The following is a 22,393-nucleotide window of genomic DNA, read 5'->3' as shown; positions in this document are numbered from 1 at the left end:
TTTCAGTTGTACCTATACTTTTTAGACAACAATAAAGCTCCATGGCACAAAGGAATAAGCTATATCAGGTTTGTCCTTAAATGCATGCAGCATTGTGTCAAAGTCTTCCCACTTGGACAAAATACACCATACTATAAATTAACATTTTAAACATCTCTATACTTAGTTTTACATACCCACCAAAGCAAATCAATAATGAAATGTACTTCTTGTTATTGTCATCCATTGGGGAAATCGTGTTCAGTGGTGTACAAATGAATTATTTCCATCACTGCCATATTGTGCATAATTAGAGCCGGCTGTAAGCTTTCTTTGAGGACTTTTTTTAACCTAGAAAGATCATATTGACATTTTGTAGAGACAATTAATTGATGTTGAGCCTCATTTGTTTTTCCCGTCACTATTGATAGACTGAACATCAGATATTGAGCCTGCATGGAAAAATATGAACCCTGAGTTTGTCATTCAACTGTATCAGAAGTTAGATGTTTTTTCGTATACGGAATAAGAAGTTGGAACCTGATTCACCATCTGTTTGGACGTAACTGATTGAGGTTTCTTGACATCTTTAATCAAATAATTAAACTCTCAGCGGGCTTCCAACTCTAAATAATTCATTAATACTATAAAACATAGACTGCTGGATGTACTACTGATACTGCATTTACTCAAATTCAGTTGGAAGCAGAATGCACAATGAAACTGGGACACATTATATACATTCTGATGATTTAGTATTGTGTTGTCTTCAGGTGTGTGCATGGAAGAGGGAGAGAACTGGTGTTCTCAAATCAACAGGCTGCAGACGCTGCTGGATAAACTGGAGTGTCAGGTATGAAACTGCTCCTTCTGTATAATTTTAGGTGGAATACGAGGGATAAGGAAATATGAGAATAGAGCAATAATATTTTGACCCTTTTGTCCCCCATAGATTTATATGAATGCATAAAATTCCCATTAATACAAATAAAGGATGTAGCAGCCATCAATATTAACTTTGTTGAGCAGGCAATGGAATAAATTTAATAGGAAATAACAAAGGCTGTGTGTGGGCAATTTGCCGTGCTGTCACCTCATTTTAAAAAACATTTTCATTATTAAAGGTGCTCTAAGCGATGTCACGTGTTATTTAGGCTAGAACATTTTTTGTCACATACAGCAAACATCTCTTCACTATCCACTAGCTGCCTCCCTTGAACACTGTAAAAAAACACGGTCTCTGTAGACAGCCCAGGCTCCACAAACGGCAACAAAAACAAACTGTGTCAACCTGCACCACGAAACATAACAAACAGTGTTCCAGCCAATAACCGACAAGAAGGATTTGGGGGTGGGGGTTGGGGGGTTAGTGAGCAGGAAGGGAGGGGTTGGTGACGGGATGAGGAGGAGGGAGGGACGAGCTAGCCTCCGTTTTGTTTGACAATACTTGAAACGTCAGCAAGAAGTGACGTCACCTAACATCGCTTAGAGCACCTTTAAATAACTTGTGCAAAATAATAACGCCTAATGCATTAGCTTTTCAAACATTTTGAGGGCACAGAATCATTAATGTGTTAAGAATATGAGAAGTACACCGCTGGGCTACACACACAGCACTTGAGGTTGTGCACATATATACAGCGATATCTGTAAACCTGCCTGCAAGGCTACTTATACAATTGCAAGATTACTTCAGACACATGGATTTCACTTGAATAGTTTAATGTTGTGTTTTCACAATTATGTCTGAGACAAAGTCAGCTAAGTGATCGAATGGTGTCAGCCATGATTTGGAAAACAACAGCCTGCTTGAACAAACCCATTGTGTGTTTTCAGTCATTTAGGTCTCATGAATGGTCTATTATGTTAAATGTTGTACATTTCTATTTAACTTTGCACTGACAGCATAATTCAGAACATGTTTTTTGTGTGTTTGTAATGATCAAAAACAGCGAATGGTGCACTCAAAGCATGTAAAAGCAATGCGTTTCCAAGAGGTGTTGTGCAGATCCGTGTTTCAGTCAAACACAAAGCACAGTCACCTCTCAACCTCTCGTTCTGTATCCTATGACCCATTCTTGCTACCACGTCTTAAATTCTCTTTCCCTCTCTCCTGCCACAACTTCTGCTCCATCTCATTCTCTTTATGTTTGTTCTTTTTTTCATTAACTCCTGATATCCCCATGTTTTGATGTTCATTTTTCCTCTCCTTTCGGAATCTCTCAAAGCATTTTTCTCTCTCTAACCCTCGGTTTTGCCAACCCAGTGGGACTCAGAGTGCAATATCAAAAGCAATTCATAACCTGCAGAATGTCCTGAGTGCAATAACCATCCCCACACTTCAACGCCGCCACCACTATCACACACACCTTCTGTCCATCTTGCTCCCTTTCTCTGCTCTCTCAAATACAACACAATGAGTTTTCTGCCTCAAAGGTTGCATTCCCTTTGTACACACACACACACACACACACACACACACACACGCGCAAGAACCATAACCTTTAAGATGGAAAGCTTATTCTGTTAAATTACATATACTGTATTTCATCATTCATAACATCATACATTTATAGACTGCATATAGCCTAGGGATATGGTTGAAATAAATCACGTGTGGTGAATTACATGTTTTCCACTTGTTTTTCTTTAAAATTACAATGGCATTATTGAATGAATGAATGTAACCTTTATAGCCCTGGGAATTTGTCGACCTTTGAAAAATGTCAAATCCCAAACCCATCAGATATCATATAATAGCAGAGCAAAAGGAAGAAAAAAACGACATTACAGTAACAGGTGCGATTCACAAACTTAGTCCATTTCCTTTGCCTACTCTTATATACCCCATTTGTGCCCTCAGCCTGCAAACTGGTGCAATTTGCCATGAGGTGCAAATGACTGCATGCATATATGCATAATCCATCAGTACTCTTTTGTCCTCATGTAACTTCTTTCTTGGAATGATGAGGTGATGTTGGCTACTTTTTTTAAAAGTAGCTGATGCTTTGGAATGGCATGCAACTTTATGCAATGCAACACAAGCTCAGTTAAGTGAAATTTGTATAAATTACTTAAAGAATAATTACTTAAAGAATAAAGTAAATAATGTCCATACCTCTTGCACCACTGACCATTCTTTCCCAGATGTTTAATAGAGCCAAAATCTTGTTCTGCATACTGTATATTCATATTTGATACCTTCTTGTTTCAGGGTCCCAAGTTGGAGCCACTGAAAGAGGACACACTGGCCAGCACGTACAAGTCTGTAAGTCAGCACTGATATAAGAATTGTATCTGGAACACTGACCACAGTAAAGAAACAGTCAATAAACATTTTGTTTTGTGGCAGGTTGTTTTTATTGAGCAGTTTCATGATTAAAGGAGAATGATTTGTTGTCTTGACAGTTAGTGATTATGACTCAGTCTCGGAACCCATTGGTCATCGGTATGACGACGATTTAGCCTCTGGAGGAAACATTTCTAAGGGGTTTCTGTGTAGCCAGTGGGCCAAGACTTCCTCATCATCATTGTCCAGTTAGTGTCAATACTTTTTGTAGGTGTTTTATGTCCAGATGACATTTTGGCTAATATCTACTGTATAAAAAAATATCTGCATATCAATGCAGACAAATACTTAAAAAAAAAAAAAAAAAAAACTAAGCTAAGTCGTCGTCAGAGATTGCATTTCGGCCATTTTTTTCGCCTCTTTTGCTCTCCACATGGACTGTTTACATATTATAAACGTTATTAAAGCAAAATATAACACTAATTTTAAAGGTTCATTAATGTTCTGTAGCGCCACACACACACACACACACACACACACACACACACACACACACACACACACACACACACACACACAGGAACAGAGTTGCAAAGATTTCTTGTCCATATAAACCAAGTGTTTTACAGCATTTCACAGTAGTCCAGCACTCAAGGTTGAACTATATGGTGAGGCTTTTGCAATGTAATGTTGAAATGTGACACTTCTCTGCCTGAGGCTTCTGTACAGCAGAGTTATTACGTTTATAGAACAACTCTCTCTTTGTTTGACTATACAGTGGCTGGATTACATTGATTGCGTCTCACTCTGCAAATCAAGTAAATTAAGGACTCACTCTAGTGGATAATTGCTGATTAAAACAGTATTTTCACATTTTGTTCATTTTAAAGGAACCACACTTAGCTTGTTTTCATTTACTTTTATTTTGCATATCTCCACATAAAAGACAAGGAGTGGACAAACATGGTATTGGACAACATAATTGAGTCACTACCACTGTGGCACTGTCTAATCGTGAAAATATTATTCAAAACATTTCACCTTTGCTGGCATTATTCCACTCTAGCTACTTATTTAACTTGTGATTGAACTCCATTAAGTTACTCCTCTTTTTGCTCTTTCTGATTGTGACAACCCTAGTAGTTACAGTATTTTCCAAAAAAGCTGACAAGATATCACTTAAACAATTTTTCAGCTGCACTGTTCCTTCTCAATCCAAATGATACAATAACCTCATGTACCAGCATTTCTAAAGTCTGTGTTATTTGGGAACTTTTACACTCATTCTAGCTCATTCCAGCTATGAAAATCAATATATGACAAGCCTCAAGGTATAAACGTGTGCAATGTGAAGCAGACAAGGGCCAGCTTATGTTCACAAAGCTCACATTAAAACAAGCAAGAGTAAATAAAAGATTGTCTGAGTTTGGGTCTGAGGGCCCTATTTTAACGATATAAGCGCATGGCGTGAAGCGTGTTTAGGGCGTGTCGAAATCCACTTTTGCTAGTTTGACGGCAGAAAAAAGGGTCCGTGCGCCAGGCGCATGGTTCAAAATGGTTGTACTAGTGTCTTCATTAATTCATAGGTGTGTTTTGGGCGTAACATGCAATAAACCAATCAGAGTGTCATCTCCCATTCCCTTTAAAAGCCAGGCGCGTTTGTACCTTGGCGCATTGCTATTGTGATGGCAAATTTGCACCGTAATATTTTTATTTGTAATCTTCTGCATGTATGTGTGCTGCTGTGTGTAACAAGCATAGTGTGTGCGCGCTGTGCATAAGCCTAGGCGCATTTGACTAATTTGCTGTTAAAATAACAATGAAATGCTGACTTTAGACCAGGTTTTTGTTGGTCAATGGCGCAATCACCTTCCGCTGCCTCGACCAGCATGCCCATGGGCGCAAAGATGGGCGCAGGTGCATTTGCTATTTAAACGACGCAGGCGCTGGGCAGGAAATTGACAACTGTGTCGGTCTGAAACTAGCAAAGACACATGCGTTGGGCTTTGCGCTGCGCTGCGCTGGGTGCAAGATAGGGCCCTGAGTGTTTTTGCATGTTTCCATCTGGTTGAAGAAATGAAAATGGTAGAAAGAGCGATGTCTTTCTCTGTTTCTTTTAGGATTTTAGAGTTATCCTTCCAAAATAAAACCCAATAAAAAGCAAACAATTTTGAAATAAAAGCACATAGACTACATATTTTCTCACTCGCCTTTCGTGGAGTCTGGTCATGCAGATTGGTTTTGATTTATCTACCTGTAATGTTTCTGCCACTGCAGTACAATTGAGCTGAATGTAATTTCTTTGCTCCTCAGAACACTGAAAATTTGCACTTCTCATTCATACTATTTTTAATGACAACCGTTCACAGCGAGGACTGTGGGTTATTCGCTTTTTTCAATGTCATTTTTAAACGCTATGAGCATCATGAAATAGATCCATCCTCCTCCATTGTATTGAGGTGGCAACAACAATCTCAGGAGATCTCAAAACTAAACCTACATGGCACATGCAACCACAAATAGGTATTTTTGTAATGAAGGTGAACCAACCTTTTACAGTAAGACTCATTCAAGTCTGTGAAAACAGTGCTTACAAAAGATAAGCCATAAGACAAGTTTCACTTTATGCTGGATGCAGTGGTGACTCACTTTTGCATTGAATTGTTGAGAAAGTAAAGAGGGCAGCAGGTTGACGTGCTGCATCCGGAGACCAGGTGGAGCTCATAGTCCCCTGAGGAGGGTGCTGTATCACTGCCAGTTGCTCGTTAGCTGGAACATCAATCGATGAAGGAAAACATTTTTTTTTTATGATTTCAAACTGTCTTTTCTTTTCCTCTGTCAGGAGGTCCATGGATCGATATGGAAAGCAGGTGTTACATGAAATATTTTCATGGCACATTTAGTTGATAAGTTGAATGTGCTGTCTTCACAAGGGAACTCCACAAGCCACTTTCAGTTGTTGTTACACATATCTCTGTGGTTTTTGTGTCTGTGGTCATTTTGTGTCACTTTGTAATTGTTTTGGTCTTTTTGTAGTAATTTTTTGGTCTTTATGTAGTAATTTTTTGTCTGTAGTTGTTATGCCCCTTTTTGTTGTCATGTTGCGTCTTTTTTTAGTCGCTTTGTGTCTCTATGTAGTCATTTTGTGTCTCTTTGTAATTGCTTTGTGTCTCTATGTAGTTATATTGTGTCTCTTTGTAGTCATTTTATGTTTCTTTATGGTAATTTTGAGTCTCTGCCTGGTTGGCACATCTCTTCAAGGGACATTTTGCAGGTGAAGGCGACCGGGGCCCTTGGCACTTTGGGGCCCTAGGCCTGTGCCCGGCAGCACAGTTCAGTAATCCATACATGAACCTGCTGTACACAGTGTATTATATAAAGAAAGTGACAAACTGCCCTGATGACACAGATGAGGTATCATGGCAACACAGTTATTATAGTGCACAAGGACGTCACTTTTTGTTAAAAAATGGGGACATAAGGTCTCGGATAAAAACACACGTTTGTATGTAATGGGGGAATCGGTACGAGGTTAGAGTAGATAATTAAAATGCATTACTCATTAAAGGGCAATACAAACTACAAAAATAGGGCTACTCAGCATAAAATGCACAACAATGTCAACCATACAAGAGCTTAGATGTAATTTCAACATTGGGCGGAGACACATACATTGCAGGGGGTCTGGAGGTCCTCTCCCAGGAGATTTGTAGCGCTCACAAATTTCAAAATTTGACAAAAGCGACCAAGTGGTGAGGACATGTCTCCAGTGTCTCCAGTGTAAATTAGACCTGATAGTGCAGGTAGTGTCAGCATTGTGTTACGTAATCACTTTGCTGTGTTTTTCAGAGCTTAGAATTTACGAAAGGTCCTTAAATTTCACTTAGATTGCTTTATAGTTAGTGCCTCCATCTTACTGTGTGCAGCTGTTTCCACTTGGCTTTCAGATACATTGACAAACAAAACTGAATGTACTGCCAAAGTGCCTTAAGTGAGCGCAATACCAAGAGATGTACCATTAACTTCAGTCCCTCCAGAAAAACGTGATTATACGATTGCATAATTCAATGCATAATCAGCCAAAGTCTGCATATTTATGTGCGGGCCGCATTTTTTCAAATACGCCGCACTTTCGCCGCATAAATTGCAGATTTCCGCGCAAAATATGCGGGGCTTGCATGATTTCATAGTCAGTGATAGTGAGATATGAACCCTCAAGAAGGAAGAATCAGTTCATCATCAAACACTTTAAAAGTATCTTGAAAATATCTACACACGCACACCTGGACCTCAGGGGGTGATGTCTCACACACACACACACACACACACACACACACACACACACACACACACACACACACACACACACACACTCTTCTTTGGCAGCCAGTGTGTCATCTCATTATTTTCCTCTCTCTTGTATCCTTGCCAACAGAACATCCTTCTTGTTCAGAGGCAGATGTCAGTGACCGATGAAGATTTTGACAACTTCCGGAAAGTTCTGAAGAGCTATATCGATGTCACCGCAGCCCACTCTGACAACCTGCAGTGAGTGTCTTGTTTGTTGTCAGAAAAATTTACATATCTTGTAAACACTGTGTCAGACTCTGCTGCCGAGGTAGCTTTTTGAATGTTGAGGCAAAGTTGAATCAGGGGTTTGAATTATGCCAACTATGCCGGATAAAACGGATAGACAGCTAGTGTCAACGAAATATTCCCATTCGCATTAGCATTTCATCATCTATCGTCCTTGGATGTTATGGCAGCTTTTATGAGACCCCAAACTGTGAGCAGCTTAATTGAAAATTAATTAAATTGTTTTACATTAATAACCATTTACAGTAATACTTTCACAAAGTGACACTGTCACTAACTTATTGTATAGAAATTAGGGCAAATTTTAATTTACTGTAATGCCACCTGCTGTCTTGCAAAAAGCTTTGCTCCCTGCAAGTTACAACTGACATCTCTCAAAAGATTCTTGAGCCTTGCTAAGTGCAACCTCTCTTTACAGTAATTGTGTACCCTCTTCTTGTCCCACTCTACTTTTCTTCTTTATCCTGATGACAGTGTGTCCGTTCAGAAGCTCCCGGGAAAGTTGAGTTACATAATGTATGAGTTCTGGCAAGACCGCATCTCCTGGATGAGGTCAGTATTTTGTGTGTGTGTGTGTGTATGTGTGTGTGTGTGTGTGTGTGTGTGTGTGCGTGTGTGTGTGTGTGTGTCTCAGATATTGGCAGACTGTTTGGCACTCTTAACTGTTTGATGAAAATGTTCCCCACCAGTGAAGATGAGCAGATGGCCCATCTCTCACTTAGCACACACATACACAGACACATGGATGTATGGTTTAAACCGATCCATGGCGTAAGCATATCAATGGATATATATTAATCCGCACAGACCTGTTGTGTTTGATAAACGTGATTTTAAAAAAAATAATAAAGATTTTCAATAACTAGTATGAACATTTACATGTTTGTTTAGTCAAACAAAATAATTTACTCTTTGCAAACTTAACAACTCAAAGTACAGTTTTGACTGCCTCCAATGTCAACATACAATAAACATAAACATCAACAGTTAACATTAAATATCTCATGTTAATTTCCAATTTTTAACATAAACAGGAATGAACAATTCATTTTGTTACAGGTGATGCTCAAATCTGATTTCCTCTAAGCTGTCTCTTTTTCTCTTTTTCTCTTTTTACTCGTATTCCATGCCTTCCTTTTCTGTCTCTATAGCTACCTGCAGTCCAACAGCAGTAAAGACTTTCAGCGCTGTGTCATTGACATGTTGGAGGATGCTGAAGTAGTTTCTACCATGTTGCTCCCAGGTTTGTATATGTGTGTCTGTAAGTGCATTTACGTCTGCCTCAGTGTGGGATAAACACATGTAAGATATATCCAAACCTCCAAAATTGTGCAAGTCGGACTTTCAGTGAGATATAGTTTTAGCATACAGTTTCTGTGACATTTACTTTTACTTTATTGTTTTGTACAATTTCATGTGTTTATGTAGGATGTTCCTTTACCTCCTTTATCTCCTTTACATGTGTAGAGGTCTGCTTAGAAAAATATCCTGATATTTTATAGTGGAATTGTAAATGGTTGCCAAAAGTATCCATATCAGGGATCTGCTTACATTCACCACACATTGCAAGGCTTTGAAATTGTCTATTCAGCCTATCTTTCGACATCTTGGGTCATGCTGCAAAATGTTTAGCCGTGTTATACTAACAGGAAATGATAGAATTTGTGTAAAACATTTAATACCGTTGCTGTTGTGTTTGCCAAAAATCTTTCTGGATCTGTTTCAATACCATCTACCACCATCTTACATTTTCAGCTGTGTGTAGCTCCTTCATTGCATTGCATTGGGGGACAATACATCAACAGTCAACACTCGAAATCCAAGGCTGAGTTCCAAATCACATACTTTTTCTTTTTACTTTTAGTATGTACTGCCTTTATATATGCTGCGCACGGAATTGTGGGTCAGAATAGCCAGAAAAGCATGCTGGCTTTCATACAGCAAAACCCGACCGGATGCAGTAGGACATCCAGGTATTTTATATGTTCAGATGTACTAAAACCTCTCATCTGTAGAAATTGGGGCTGCGTCTAGAGTTTCTTGGCCTCCTGACAATAAATCACTTTGAGAATTTGGGGAGCCTAAAGGTAGAAAACGTTTTCAAATCAAGGCATTCACTGTACAAATATTCAATGTTTCCGAATAAATAAATATCCCATACGGGGATATGCTCTCCAAACACTCTGGGCTATGTTCACACTGGCTGTTGACAGTGAGCCGGTTCTGATGTTTTGCAGATATGTGTGTATTGCCTTCTTTTAGACACATTTGCATGTGGAAATAAGTCCAGCAGGCAACCTTATTAGCAATGTGACGTCTATCTGACGCACATATCTTCTTGTCATCAAGTCCTCAGCAGGACCAACACATGGCAGAGTAGCACGGATCACTGATACTCGAGCCCAGGCATCAATCATGACTCTTCACTCTCGTCTTGACATTTGATTCATTTGTTGCACGCCTCTAAATATGCTTCAGAAATGAATTACTATTTCTGCCTCTTTTGCGTCCATTGCAGATGATGATTTAGCTGTGTGGGCTGCACGGGTTGCACTCGTTGCTAGGTGCTGTACGTGGTTGTTTACGTACACATCTGTGACTTGCATGCATGCTGACTGTCTCCAACGTCAACCACATAAAGCCCAACTAGTATTTGGAAAATAGACAATTTAGCATTTGTGCATTTGTGGAGCTGATGGAGAGGCAACCTTCTAACTTAGAAGATCGCCTAGAACATCCTCTAGTCTTTAAGTGCTTATTTAAGATAAATGCAAAAATTCACCTTGTGTTTTTGAAAAATCTACAATACAACTGAAATGTTTCCAGATTTATAACTAATTTAAATAAGCCAGAAAAATTTAATTTTAAATATATATATATATGTTTTGTCAATATTTGATTCAATTAAACTGACTAAAATGAAACTAAAAAGAAATCATGAACACAGAGTGAAACTGAAATGTGACACTAAAATAATCACATTTACCTGGTTTTACTGTAGTTGCATTGGCTGAGTTAGTAATGAATAGTAATAAGTTATAAAAAAATGTATAAGTTTGATTAGAGTTATTGACAACCAGTAGTAAGGCTGCATCTATCGATTATTTGAGTAGTCGAGTGTACCAATTATTTCATCCATTAACAAAGTAATCGGATAAGAAATATTTTACTTTACCCAATAGTAAATATACAAAAGAGAAAATAAAACAGGTCTCTTAAAGTAAATAACTAACTGGGTCTAATGTGGGTCATGCCTTTGCTGTTCTAGGAAAAGAAATATCACCAACGGGAGCCGTCCACTTTAAGCTTTATTTTGGCTCTTCAGAAACCTATGGGTGACGTCACGGATACTACGTCCATATGTTATGCAGTTTATGATCTTAACTAGCAATCATATTGATTTACATTAAATGCTAATGTTAACGTTACCGTGGACTGGGTGCGTAACGTCCGACCGGATGCTTTCTGCTGAGATGCTGAAACACTGACGCCCTGCACTCTACAGAGTTTTGGTTTTGTTTCAGCTTGAAATTATCCCAAACTTGTGACACTTATAAGTATCCATGTGAAACACAGCAGGTTGTATATAGTTTTATGGATTAAACTCTTTGCGTCAATGATTTTTAATAATTGAATTACTCAAGATACTCGAGGAAACGCTTCAGCCCTAAGTGATTGTTATCTGGCGTTAGGTATGCTTGCATTCTGTGTAGCATTTTCAGTGAAACAGCTGTTAAGCTGCTTCTTGTGGAACATTTGCGTTGAGACATAGCCTGTTCTTGTCAATGAGAGACATCATTAGTAGGTTACTTGCTGCTGAGGATAACAATGCCCTGATTGGGAGAAAGAGGGAGGATATAGTTTACACGGTGTACGTCAGAAGCGTAGGAAGGATTCGACTCTGGAGTCAATAATAGAAAAATAAATAAAATACGACATTCTGCTGCTCATAGCAGCGGCTATTATTGTGTGTGTGTCTGAGACAGTCACCCCGGCACTGCCTTTATATTTTTTCCAGGAGGTGCTTTGCACTTGCTGCCAGGTCTTTTAAGTACATTGTTATTCTGTCAAACTGTTTGATTACCACTAAGAATCTGTTCACAGTTTAAGCAAGTGCTACTCTTGGACTGTAATGGACACCATGGTACATACTGTAAAATCATTTGCTTTGTATTTGCCCTGTGTTTGCTGCACTTTGACTATCAAAAAAGAAGAAGTTTGAAAACAGAAGAACAATGTGCACACAACCTCATGATCTTATGTCCTGTATCTATAAAGCTGTGATTTTCCTGCGATTACATGTTTTAATTGCCACCATCCCCAAATGATGAAAATCATGTACACGTTAGTTTGCTGATGGAAATGTTTAGCTGATAAATTGGAAAAATGTTTAAAAAAAAAAACTATTTTTAAATGTACCATGACATTTCCCTCAGGAGTCATAAATCGAGTTATACAGTAGATTGGTGTGTGGTGACCTAACTCTTTTTCTCTGTATGTGTGTTTCCTCAGCTTCCTGGTGGATTATGACTAACAACTAGCAAGTGAATCCAGAATGTCACATCTACTGCCTACACTGTCACACGGACAAAGACACACTGGTGTATCAACCCGCTCACCCACACATGTAACATGCAAACACACACACACACACACACACACACACACACACACACACACAGACACGCACACAGACAAATTAAAAGGCATCCATGTGTTTGAAAGCAACAGGAGACAGAGACAATGGTGTCATAGAGCGTTCTCCAGCAGCATATTTTAATGTTCCTCTGTCTACGACAGCTTATTATTGTGCCGCTTATATCAGAAGGGATAGTTGCACCCTATAGCCGATATTGACTTGAAAGTGACTGATTCTCTTCAATGCAAAAGCCTGTCTCTTACTCGGCCTCCTCGCTCCTGCAGTGTTTGTCTGGTATTATGCCAGTGGCGAACAACCAAAAAGATGCTAGTATAGGCTACTAGAGCACATCCATTTGGGATGAAAATTACCATGCCAGTAGTGTCATTGTGCTTTTAATGAGTTGTTTACTGTTTGAATACAATTACAGTAAGTAGGAAGAATCAGCAGAGAGGATGAAAAGATGAAGGTTTCTGCAGCCTAAACATGCATGCTGATGACTGTGGCCAAGAGCTTTCAGTAATAGTTCCTTTAACTCCTGGCTGTACATGCTGTATGATACTGTAGCACTGTTATTCTTTCATTAGCTACTGTCATGTGCACAGAATACCAAAAAAAGCTATCGATAAAAAAGCTACCCCTGCCCTGACATCTGCAGTATATACTAGTGGTCAGTTATTTATATTAGTTACATCTCCTTTGAGACACACTCTTTGTCTCAAATGTAAAAGTATCTAAAAAAGTGTGGATATTAAAAGGAATTAACACTTTCAATTTAACAGATTTCATTGCATCACTAAGTTATGACGACAATATATATTTAATGTATTTATTTTGGTTATGGTAGAGTATTCCATCTGTACATATGGAACACAGATATATTCATATTTCTGTTGTGTCTTAGTTTCGTAATGTACCCCACCAATTGTAAGCAAACTAAAAAGCAACTGTAATAAAATCATTAAAGCTACTAATTGTTTTGACAGGTGAAAAAGCCTCTGAATCTTCATTTTGACAGATATTTTTCTCTGATAGTGCACTTAACTTGGACAAATTGTCAACTGATAAAGTTGTTAATGCACCACTGTATTTGAGGTGATTGCATATACCAGATAAGTCTGGACTTAATTCAAGTAAGGTATAGAAATCCAAATAATCCAATAAACAACAAAACAAAACAAATTAGCCTGAAATGGTTTACAATTATTAACCATAGAAACTCCATTTACTTACATTGACAGTACTTTGACAAAACACTGAAATAAGGACAGCGCTTGAAATGCATTTGAGTTTTCTGTGGATCACACCAGACACTGACCAAGATTACCCAACTGTGTGAGCAGAATGCAGGAGAATTATTGAGTCCTACAGATCCAACTATGAGTGCTTGTAGCCACGCCAGGTTCATGAACGGGTTCGTATGATATTGTACGAAAGGTTATGCACGCTAACACGTATGATATCATACGACAACTAGGAGACAGCCGGCTGGTCATGTGACATCGGCTACAGAGCTGCAGTTGCTAGCTGTTTAAGCCGCTACAGAGCTTCGTGACGCGGCTACAGAGCTTCGTGACGTGGCTACAGACCTCCGTCACAGCTAGTAGATGTGTTTCGCCGCTACAGAGCTCTGCGACACTGGCTGCTGTGCTCCGCATTGTGCTCCGTCAGGTCAGCGGTAGTTGGTGGTTCAGTTACTGAGAATAGGTTACTGCAGTGAGCCAGGTAGAGCATCGCAAGCTGCTGGTCATTTCGGCGGAGATTACGGTTAAATTTAGGCAAGAAAAAGTGAGTGTTATGCGGCAACGAAAGTTAAGTTAAGGCACCGAAACGACTAGTTAAGTTTAGGAAAAAGATTGTGGTTTGTATTAAAATACTCCCAAGGAACACACATTTCCTGGGTAAAAATCATTTTCCCCGGGAAGCAAACTCAGCTCCCTGGCTTGAAAGTCCTGTATGTTAACACCAAATGCTGCAACACAAATGTAGCAGCATTGCACTGCAGTATATATATATATATATATATATATATATATATATATATACATTGCATGATTACAGGCGAATTGAAGCCCCATCATCTTCAGCCTCCTGTCAGGCAGGCTGTCTGCTGGTAAGACAGAATGAATATATAGTGGCAATCTGGACAGCCATGTAGATGAGGCTGGAAGGAGGTGTACCCACACCTCCTGTTCCTCATCTGTTGAACGCTTAGGGAGAAGTGCCACCACTCCATATATTACCAACACTGGAGAGAAGGGTCCAATGCACAACAAATTATAGCTAACAAAAAAATCTGAATTCAGAGGAATATTTCCAGCAGATGTCACAGACAGATGAAGGATACAAATGTATTTCTTGATAGAAACAAATCATGTACGTTTTACAGTATTTGTTTTCCTCTTTTCAACTGTTCTCCCAAAAGCAACTGTAGCTATATACAGTTCATTCAAACCTGTTCCTCTGAAGTCAAAGGAATAGTTCAATATTTGGGAAATACTCCTTTCAATGAGAACATCTAAACTCAGTGAGGCTATGAATTCCTCATACATAGGTAGCCTATATTTGAATCGAGTGCAGGAATGGTGGACCCTGTGTGACAATGACTATCACTATTCAAAAATGGGGTTTGATTTCATGAAAATCTTAAGGATTGTAACTTTAAATACATCACAAGTGTGCTTCTAAATGTAAACACCTCAGAGTCTCTAACAAAATGTTTCCAGCTCCCAATAACCTCCTGCTATACACAATATTTACCTCATGCTATAACTGATGTTCTCCAAGCCAAACAGTTACAGACACAGCGTTCTACCTGCTTTATTATATATCTTGGAGATACAGCAGAGATTAACTCACTGAGTCTCTGTTTCATTTTTGCAGACAATGTAGGGATTCAGTTGTTGTTGCTGCTGCTGCTGGATGAGAAATGTGTATAGTGAAACACCTGTGGAATGCATTATTCTCTGAAAATACAGCCCAGGAGTCTCAGAAGATTTCTTCTTGCAGTTGCATATTCCAATGAGATACTGAAACAACATAAGCACCGACTGACTTCTTTTGCTGGATAGATGCCTCATGTGAGCTGTAATTCAATACATTAGTTTGAATAAATAAAAAGTAAATGGCACATTTCAGTACTTATTTTAATTAAATCATATTTTCCTATGATTCATTTTCTGTTCTTGAAACATGCTTTTCTGTGGGGGGAAAGGGATGTGGGACACTGATGTATAGCCAATTATTTTTTATTTCAAATCATACAGTTATTGGAATACCACTGTGCACCTCTCCTCCTGCAGGAAAAAACAACAGAGGTCTTTTTTTATTCAGGCAGGTGCCCTTGGCTCTGATGTGGGCAAACACAGGTCATCACTTCAGAGAGCCCAGGGCCACGGCTAAGGTGACCAAACAACATCTGTTGTCCTGTTTCATTCCTCCTTATTGCCATTTCCTCCTCCTTACTATATTGTGCAGAAGGCAGCAAAGAAGGCATCCAAAGTCAAACGCTTGTGTCTCCTCTCTGTGTTTGTGTTGGAAGAATAAAAGTTGTGAATGTAGGAGATAACAGAAAACCTTGAACAATGTCAACACAAAGGCACAAGATATTTTATAATCTGATCTGTCAGAGTGTTTCAGCTCACGGACATAACTATACAACCGTATGTGAGGTTGAAGAACAGCAAATAAAAAGAGAAAGTTCTTGAGATTAACAAGAGGACACAAGATGATAAATTATTGTTGCGTGTCTGACGTGTTCAAGTGCAATTTATCTCCACCGAAACCCAAAGACTGTGGGCCAAAGGTGAGATAGGAACAGCTGTTGTCCTATTTCATGCCTCAGTATCTTCATTCCCTTCACCCTGGAAACTTGATTGTGTGGGAGGTAACATGTTGAAAGGGCGTCTCGCCTCTCAAAGGCTGAGTCACTCGTCCTTCTTTACTTCAAGACTCCTTACACTGACTTGGGTTTTTGCAAATGTTTCTGTATTGATTGTCAAATAGATCATTGTCGTGTTATGCAGAACATACGAAAAGCTACATTTCATGCAGTGTCTTTGTTAGACTGTAGGCCCAGCACAGCAGCAGCAGTCTACAAAAGAATTCTCAAAATCAATTACTGTGTCACTCCTGTCCTTGAGGTACATTAAGTGTTCATAAAAGCGTTCTGTCAAAAACCACTTGCAAATTTTACAAAGGAACAGAGAATGTAATAAAACTGTCTGTGAGGAGAGATGTGAAGATGTGAAAAAGACAGATGGGGAAGAAGAGTGTTATCATCAAAATGGGTTTTTCAATGTCATGTGATGTCCAGCATGGGAGTAAGATACAGCTCAAGTGTCCTCTTGCATCTTTGTGATGACAAACTGTGACAGATCCTTCAACACGATCATATAATTTAAGCATCATGCTGACCAGAGGTGACAGACACAATGTTAGCTCCCTGTGCATCGCTACCTTTCTGAGTTTGTTTGCGTAATTCACTGGATCTGTGTGTCATTTAGAGCGTAATGTTGTGAACATTATTTTTCATTTATTTTCATTTTCTTAAAAGTGTGCCATTTTCAGCATGTAGCTTGCTAGCTCTGAGGTTCTGGTTGTTGTTTCCTGAAGCGAACAGAGTTTGAGAAAATGAATAATCTCATAATCTATTGGATGGATTGCCATGACATTTGGTACAGAGATTCATGCTCCCCGGATGATAAATCCTACTGACTTTGATGATCCTAGTTTTTTTCTAGCTCCACCATGAGGTAAACATTTTTGGATTTTAGTGAGATGTCAACTGTTGACAACTGTCAACAACTGTTGGATCTTAGTGTGTTAAATGTTAGTTTGGTTGCCAAGCTTTTGTGAGTAAATCAAACTGAAGATATTAACTTAATGCTGTAGGACCCAAGAACATACAGTATATTCCATATACACATAAAATAATCCCTTAAAACAACAATGTTTTTAGAAAAAGTTGGCATTCAAGAGAAACTTGCCAAAGGTTCAGTGTACTTTAGTTGCTGTGATATAACTGCTATACGCAGAAATTGTTAAATGTAGACTTTCATCACTCTGCCGCCAGCAAGAAGTTAGGACAGAAACTACAGTAGGCACATCATTAAACCGGTCTCTCTCCACAATCAGTACACTACTGTGTACTAGCAAGCAGAAGTACCTCACCACACTGAGTTTGACCCCCTTGGACAAAAGCAAACTTTTCCTCTTCATTCAGCAGAGACTTGTGGCCCAAGAGCTACCAATTCATAAAATGGTAACAAAAAAAACTTTATTGCAGAACAGAACAATATATGAAACAGTCTCACGAAATATATAGGTATAACAACTCCAAATGTAAATAGAGGAAGTGTCCAATACTCGTACATAGGCCTGTATAACTTTCAGAACACATGGCATATTTGCATTCAGAAAGTTATGCCATCCTACTCTATGCAGCCCTTGGCTATGACACTCAAAATTAGCTCAGGTGCCTACCATGTTTATTGATCACCTTTGAGATTTTTTTCTACACCTTGATTGAAGTCCACCTTTGGTAAATTCAATTGACTGGACGTGGAAAGGCGCGCATCTGTCTATATAAGGTCTCACAGCTGTCAATGCATATCAGAGCAAAATCCATGAGGTTGAAGGAACTGCCTGCAGAGCTCAGAGACAGGATTGTGTCAAGGCACAGATCTGGGAGAGGCAACAGGAAAATTCTGCCGCCTCTCCTCAGCCAAGACAACGCAGGAGTGACTTAGGCCGGTGACAGACTGGATGCGTGCCGTGAGCGTGTCAGCTGCGTGGCGTGTCCATTTTTATTTCGGCTCCCATGTTAACAGGTTAGAGCTTACACACTGCCTGCGTGACACGCACGTCTCATGTGCGGCTCGAGCCGCGCCGAAAACGCGTGCCTGCTAGAAATAGAACCGACGGCTATTTTTCACGCGACACGTCTTCTGGTGTGTAAAGACATAGAAAAATCCACGCAGCCGCCACGCAGCTGACACACAACAGAAACGCCACGCTCACGCCACGCATCCAGTCTGTCGCCGGCCTTAGGGTCTGTGACAATCCTCGACTGGCCCAGTCAGAGCCCAGACTTGAACCCAATCGAATATCTCTGGAGAGACCTGAAAATGGCTGTCTATTTATGGCCCCTATCCAACCTGACACAGCATGAGAGGATCTGCGGAAAATCCTGGCAGAAAATCCCCAAATCCAGGTGAGCAAAGCCTGTTGCGTCATACCCTAAAAGGCTCAAGGCTGTATCGCCAAATTACAGAGTCAAGGGTTTATGTCAATGTCGATATTTCAGTGTTTTTCAGTTTTTGCTTCATCATTATGGGGAAATGAGTCTGAGGATACTTTCTAACATGTGTAGTGTGCAAAACACCTGCGTATACAGATCCATGTTAATGACCAGATAGAAACCTACAAGCAGTTTTGCTGCGTCCATGTGACATCCGAGCCACAGCATGAAACCACTTAATATCTTATCTTCAGGATAAAACAGACGTCACGATTATGCTGGTAGACAGGCCCCGAAAAAAGTAATGCTGATTCTGGCATACATGCCGACACACACAATTACCTCTACAAACAACAGATGAGTCATGTTTCATTTTTAGATCAACTTATCAGTAAATACACTTTTATAATTGTGTTTTTTGTAGACCTGTGCTTTAAACTGAAGCAATGCTGCTTACAAAGACAGCAGCTGCTTTTGTTAAGATGTGTTATCGGCAATTACAAACTATGCCTATACCTACAGTGGTGGACTGTAACCAAGTACAGTCACTCACGTACTGTATTTAAGCACAAATGTCAGGTTATTATACTTGAGTATTTCCATTGTATGCTGTATTTATATACTTCTACTCCAGATTTTAGAGGGAAAAAAACATTTATTTGACAGCTGCAGGTACTGGTTTCTTTGCAGATTAAGAATATTATTAAATGTACTTTACTTGTAATGAAGTATTTTTTCACAGTGTGGTTTTACTACTGGTATTCATTGTCTTTGTGAGACCAAAAAGCTCTTCAGACTAAAAAAATCATGTTTTTTGATTATTTTGTAGAATTTATAATGCCATAGATGAGGAATTGTGGATTGATGAGTTTTTGAAGTCACAGAGATCACCTACTGCCTTTCATCACAGACTTCTGCAACAAGTCACCCACATATAGGATCTTCTGACTTGGCAAGGAGATTCAAAGCAATGACGCTTCACTTCTTAAAATATAGCTTATACTGCCACCGTGTGGTTACATACAATATTAGATATTTCTGCTGCCTGTTGGCATCTGTTTGAATTAATATTTAGCTGCTTTGATGTCAAACACAATGATGACTACAGTAACTGTTGAAGTATCCTCTTCTCCTGAAAACACCGTTCCTTTTAACACAGAACTTTTGCATGAACTGAGTTGAATACTGATTACCTTAAGAGGTGGAAAACATTAAACATTTAGCATGAATTTCCAGCCACTTTAGAATAATTCAATCACTTGGAGAGCCTTCTTATTATTTCATACCTGAATTCAAAGATGCTCTTGCATATTTGAACAGGAGTCACTGAATGATTCACAACATTCAGACAAAGAGGATGCAGAAAATAGAGACGTGTGTGGCTTTTGAGAAGAACCTTGCCATTTGTGCAGTAAAACAAGTTTATTGAAGAAGCAACTGCTGTCTATATTTTGATTTATTCTAAGACACTTTTAAACATATTGAATACAGTTATATATAAGTAATATGTTAATGTTAATTCACTTCTTTAGGAAAAGTATCAAAGTGATATTTGTTCTGCTCGGCACTCCTTAAATCCAACAAACACCAAACCAAATATATATATATATATATTAATATATATAACCACTTAAAGCAGCCATATTATGCTCATTTTCAGGTTCATAATTGTATTTTAAGGTTGTACCAGAATAGGTTTACATGGTTTAATTTTCAAAAAACACCATATTTTTGTTGTACTGCACCGCTCTCTCTCACTGCTGCAGATCCTCTTTTCACCTGGTCTCTGTTTTAGCTACAGAGTCAGACCTCTTTTCTTCTTCTTCTTCTGTACTATCTTTGATTGCACTGCACATGCCCAGTAGCTCAGATGTAGATCATGTCAGCTAGCTAGCTCCATAGACAGTAAAAGAAAGGCTGTTTCTACAACTTCGGTCAGTTACAAGGCAGGAGTAGCTGGGAGACTTCTAAATGAGGCTTCACATGTAAGTAGTTCTTTTGTAGATTATGGTGAACTTGTGTGTGTTGTAGCAGTGCTTTGCTACTGAGAACGAGGTAGCATGCTAGCGTTAGCATGCTAGCATTAGCATGCTAACGCTACGAGCTAATGGTTGCGGTTAGCCTGCTCGTTTCGGCTTGTGACGTCACAAGCCGTGCCGATTTTGAACAGCTCACCCAGAGACTAAAGGCAGGACACATTCAGAAACCGTATCTCACTCTAAACAGCATGGATGGATTTTTTTCAAAGTTTGTATGTGTGTGGAAGCACCAGAGACACAAAAGAACACCCCAAATCCCAGAAAAAGTGATTTTTTCATAATATGGGCACTTTAAAGCGTAACTCTCACCAAAATGCAACCTAGGGTCTTTTTTATGTGTGAATGTACCCGAGTCAAACTTTCGTTTAAAAGCATATTTAGGACGGAATCACCACTTTTAAGATTTGCCGTACTTTCGTTTTTCGGTCAACTGGCCTTTTGAATGGGAGTGCTAGGGGCACTTTTATGCTAGCCTCAAAATAGCTATTTTTAAAACACTAAGAAGGCTCGACACAACATGAGACTTTGCTCCAAGTATCACCAGGGTCTCTACACCTTAACGAAAGCATTGACAACATTGTTTGTGTACCCAGAGTTTACTAAAAAGAGAGGTTTTTTACAACTCACCGTAGGTCTTGTTGTTTCCGGCCGCTACCACCTCGGCAGTCAAAACGAGTCGATATCAAAACAAGTAGCCACAGATTTAGTATATCCCTTGTGCACCGGTGTAATTAAGGTGTAGAGCCCCCGGTGATACTTGGAGCAAAGTCTCATGTTGTGTTGAGCCTTCTTAGTGTTTTAAAAATAGCTATTTTGAGGCTAGCATAAAAGTGCCCCTAGCACTCCCATTCAAAAGGCCATTTGACCAAAAAACAAAATACGGGAAATCTTAAAAGTGGCGCTTCCGTCCTAAATATGTCTCTTCAACTCGGGTACATTCACAAAAACACCCTAGGTTGCATTTTGGCGAGAGTTATGCTTTAATATGCAACTCCACTCGACTACTATTGACTTACAGTGTGCTTCTACCTCAGAGGAAGACATATTTAAATCCGCCCCAATAATCAAAACTGGCCAGCGTTACGCCCTTCCATGAATCCATTTCTTCTTCCTTGTCTGCTCCTACTGCTGATTTGTTTCTTGATCCAGTTTGGCCTCTGTTTCGTCGTCAGCACCTGCTGCCGCTGCTGCTGCTGGCTCGCTCTCGGGTGGGTTTTACTTTGGTTGCCAGAGAAGACGAAGTGAACCGTCCTCACATGACTCTCTGCGATGGACTGCGTCCACGGCATGAGAATCCAGCAGCTGTGCTCTTGTTCTCAAACTGTAGTGTAAACAACCAGCTCTAATGAATATATATAAAATTATATTTAGTTTATAAATGGATATGTAGCCTTTGTAAGATTTACACTGACTATGTATACACAATAGCAGATGATTATATATTTTTTAACATTGAACAAGTAAAGTTAGTTGTGAGATCTACTGACTGTGGCAGTGTATAATACATTTTAATTAGGTCAGGCTATATTCATGGACAGGTGTTTTATTTTGTTGATCTTTACTTCATCACATATTCCTTATATGAGGTCAATCAGAGAAAACATACAATG

At 39.3% G+C, this 22,393-nt stretch overlaps 1 protein-coding gene across 1 annotated transcript in view; it reads left to right on the top strand.

The window, feature by feature from the left end:
- The window catches only part of necab3 (N-terminal EF-hand calcium binding protein 3), a 36,676-nt gene extending 23,179 nt beyond the window's left edge, over positions 1-13,497 (top strand). Inside the window, exons 8-13 of the mRNA XM_031301802.2 lie at positions 753-832; positions 3,194-3,247; positions 7,704-7,816; positions 8,339-8,416; positions 9,016-9,107; positions 12,377-13,497. Coding sequence (XP_031157662.1) covers positions 753-832; positions 3,194-3,247; positions 7,704-7,816; positions 8,339-8,416; positions 9,016-9,107; positions 12,377-12,405 — 446 coding nt within the window. The 3' untranslated portion in view covers positions 12,406-13,497. The remainder of the gene's footprint in view (positions 1-752; positions 833-3,193; positions 3,248-7,703; positions 7,817-8,338; positions 8,417-9,015; positions 9,108-12,376) is intronic.
- The last annotated feature ends 8,896 nt before the right edge of the window (positions 13,498-22,393 follow it).

The sequence above is a fragment of the Sander lucioperca genome, chromosome 6 (genome assembly GCF_008315115.2).
Source record: "Sander lucioperca isolate FBNREF2018 chromosome 6, SLUC_FBN_1.2, whole genome shotgun sequence".
Lineage (NCBI taxonomy): Eukaryota > Metazoa > Chordata > Actinopteri > Perciformes > Percidae > Sander > Sander lucioperca.
This window is presented reverse-complemented; position numbering and strand designations above follow the sequence as displayed.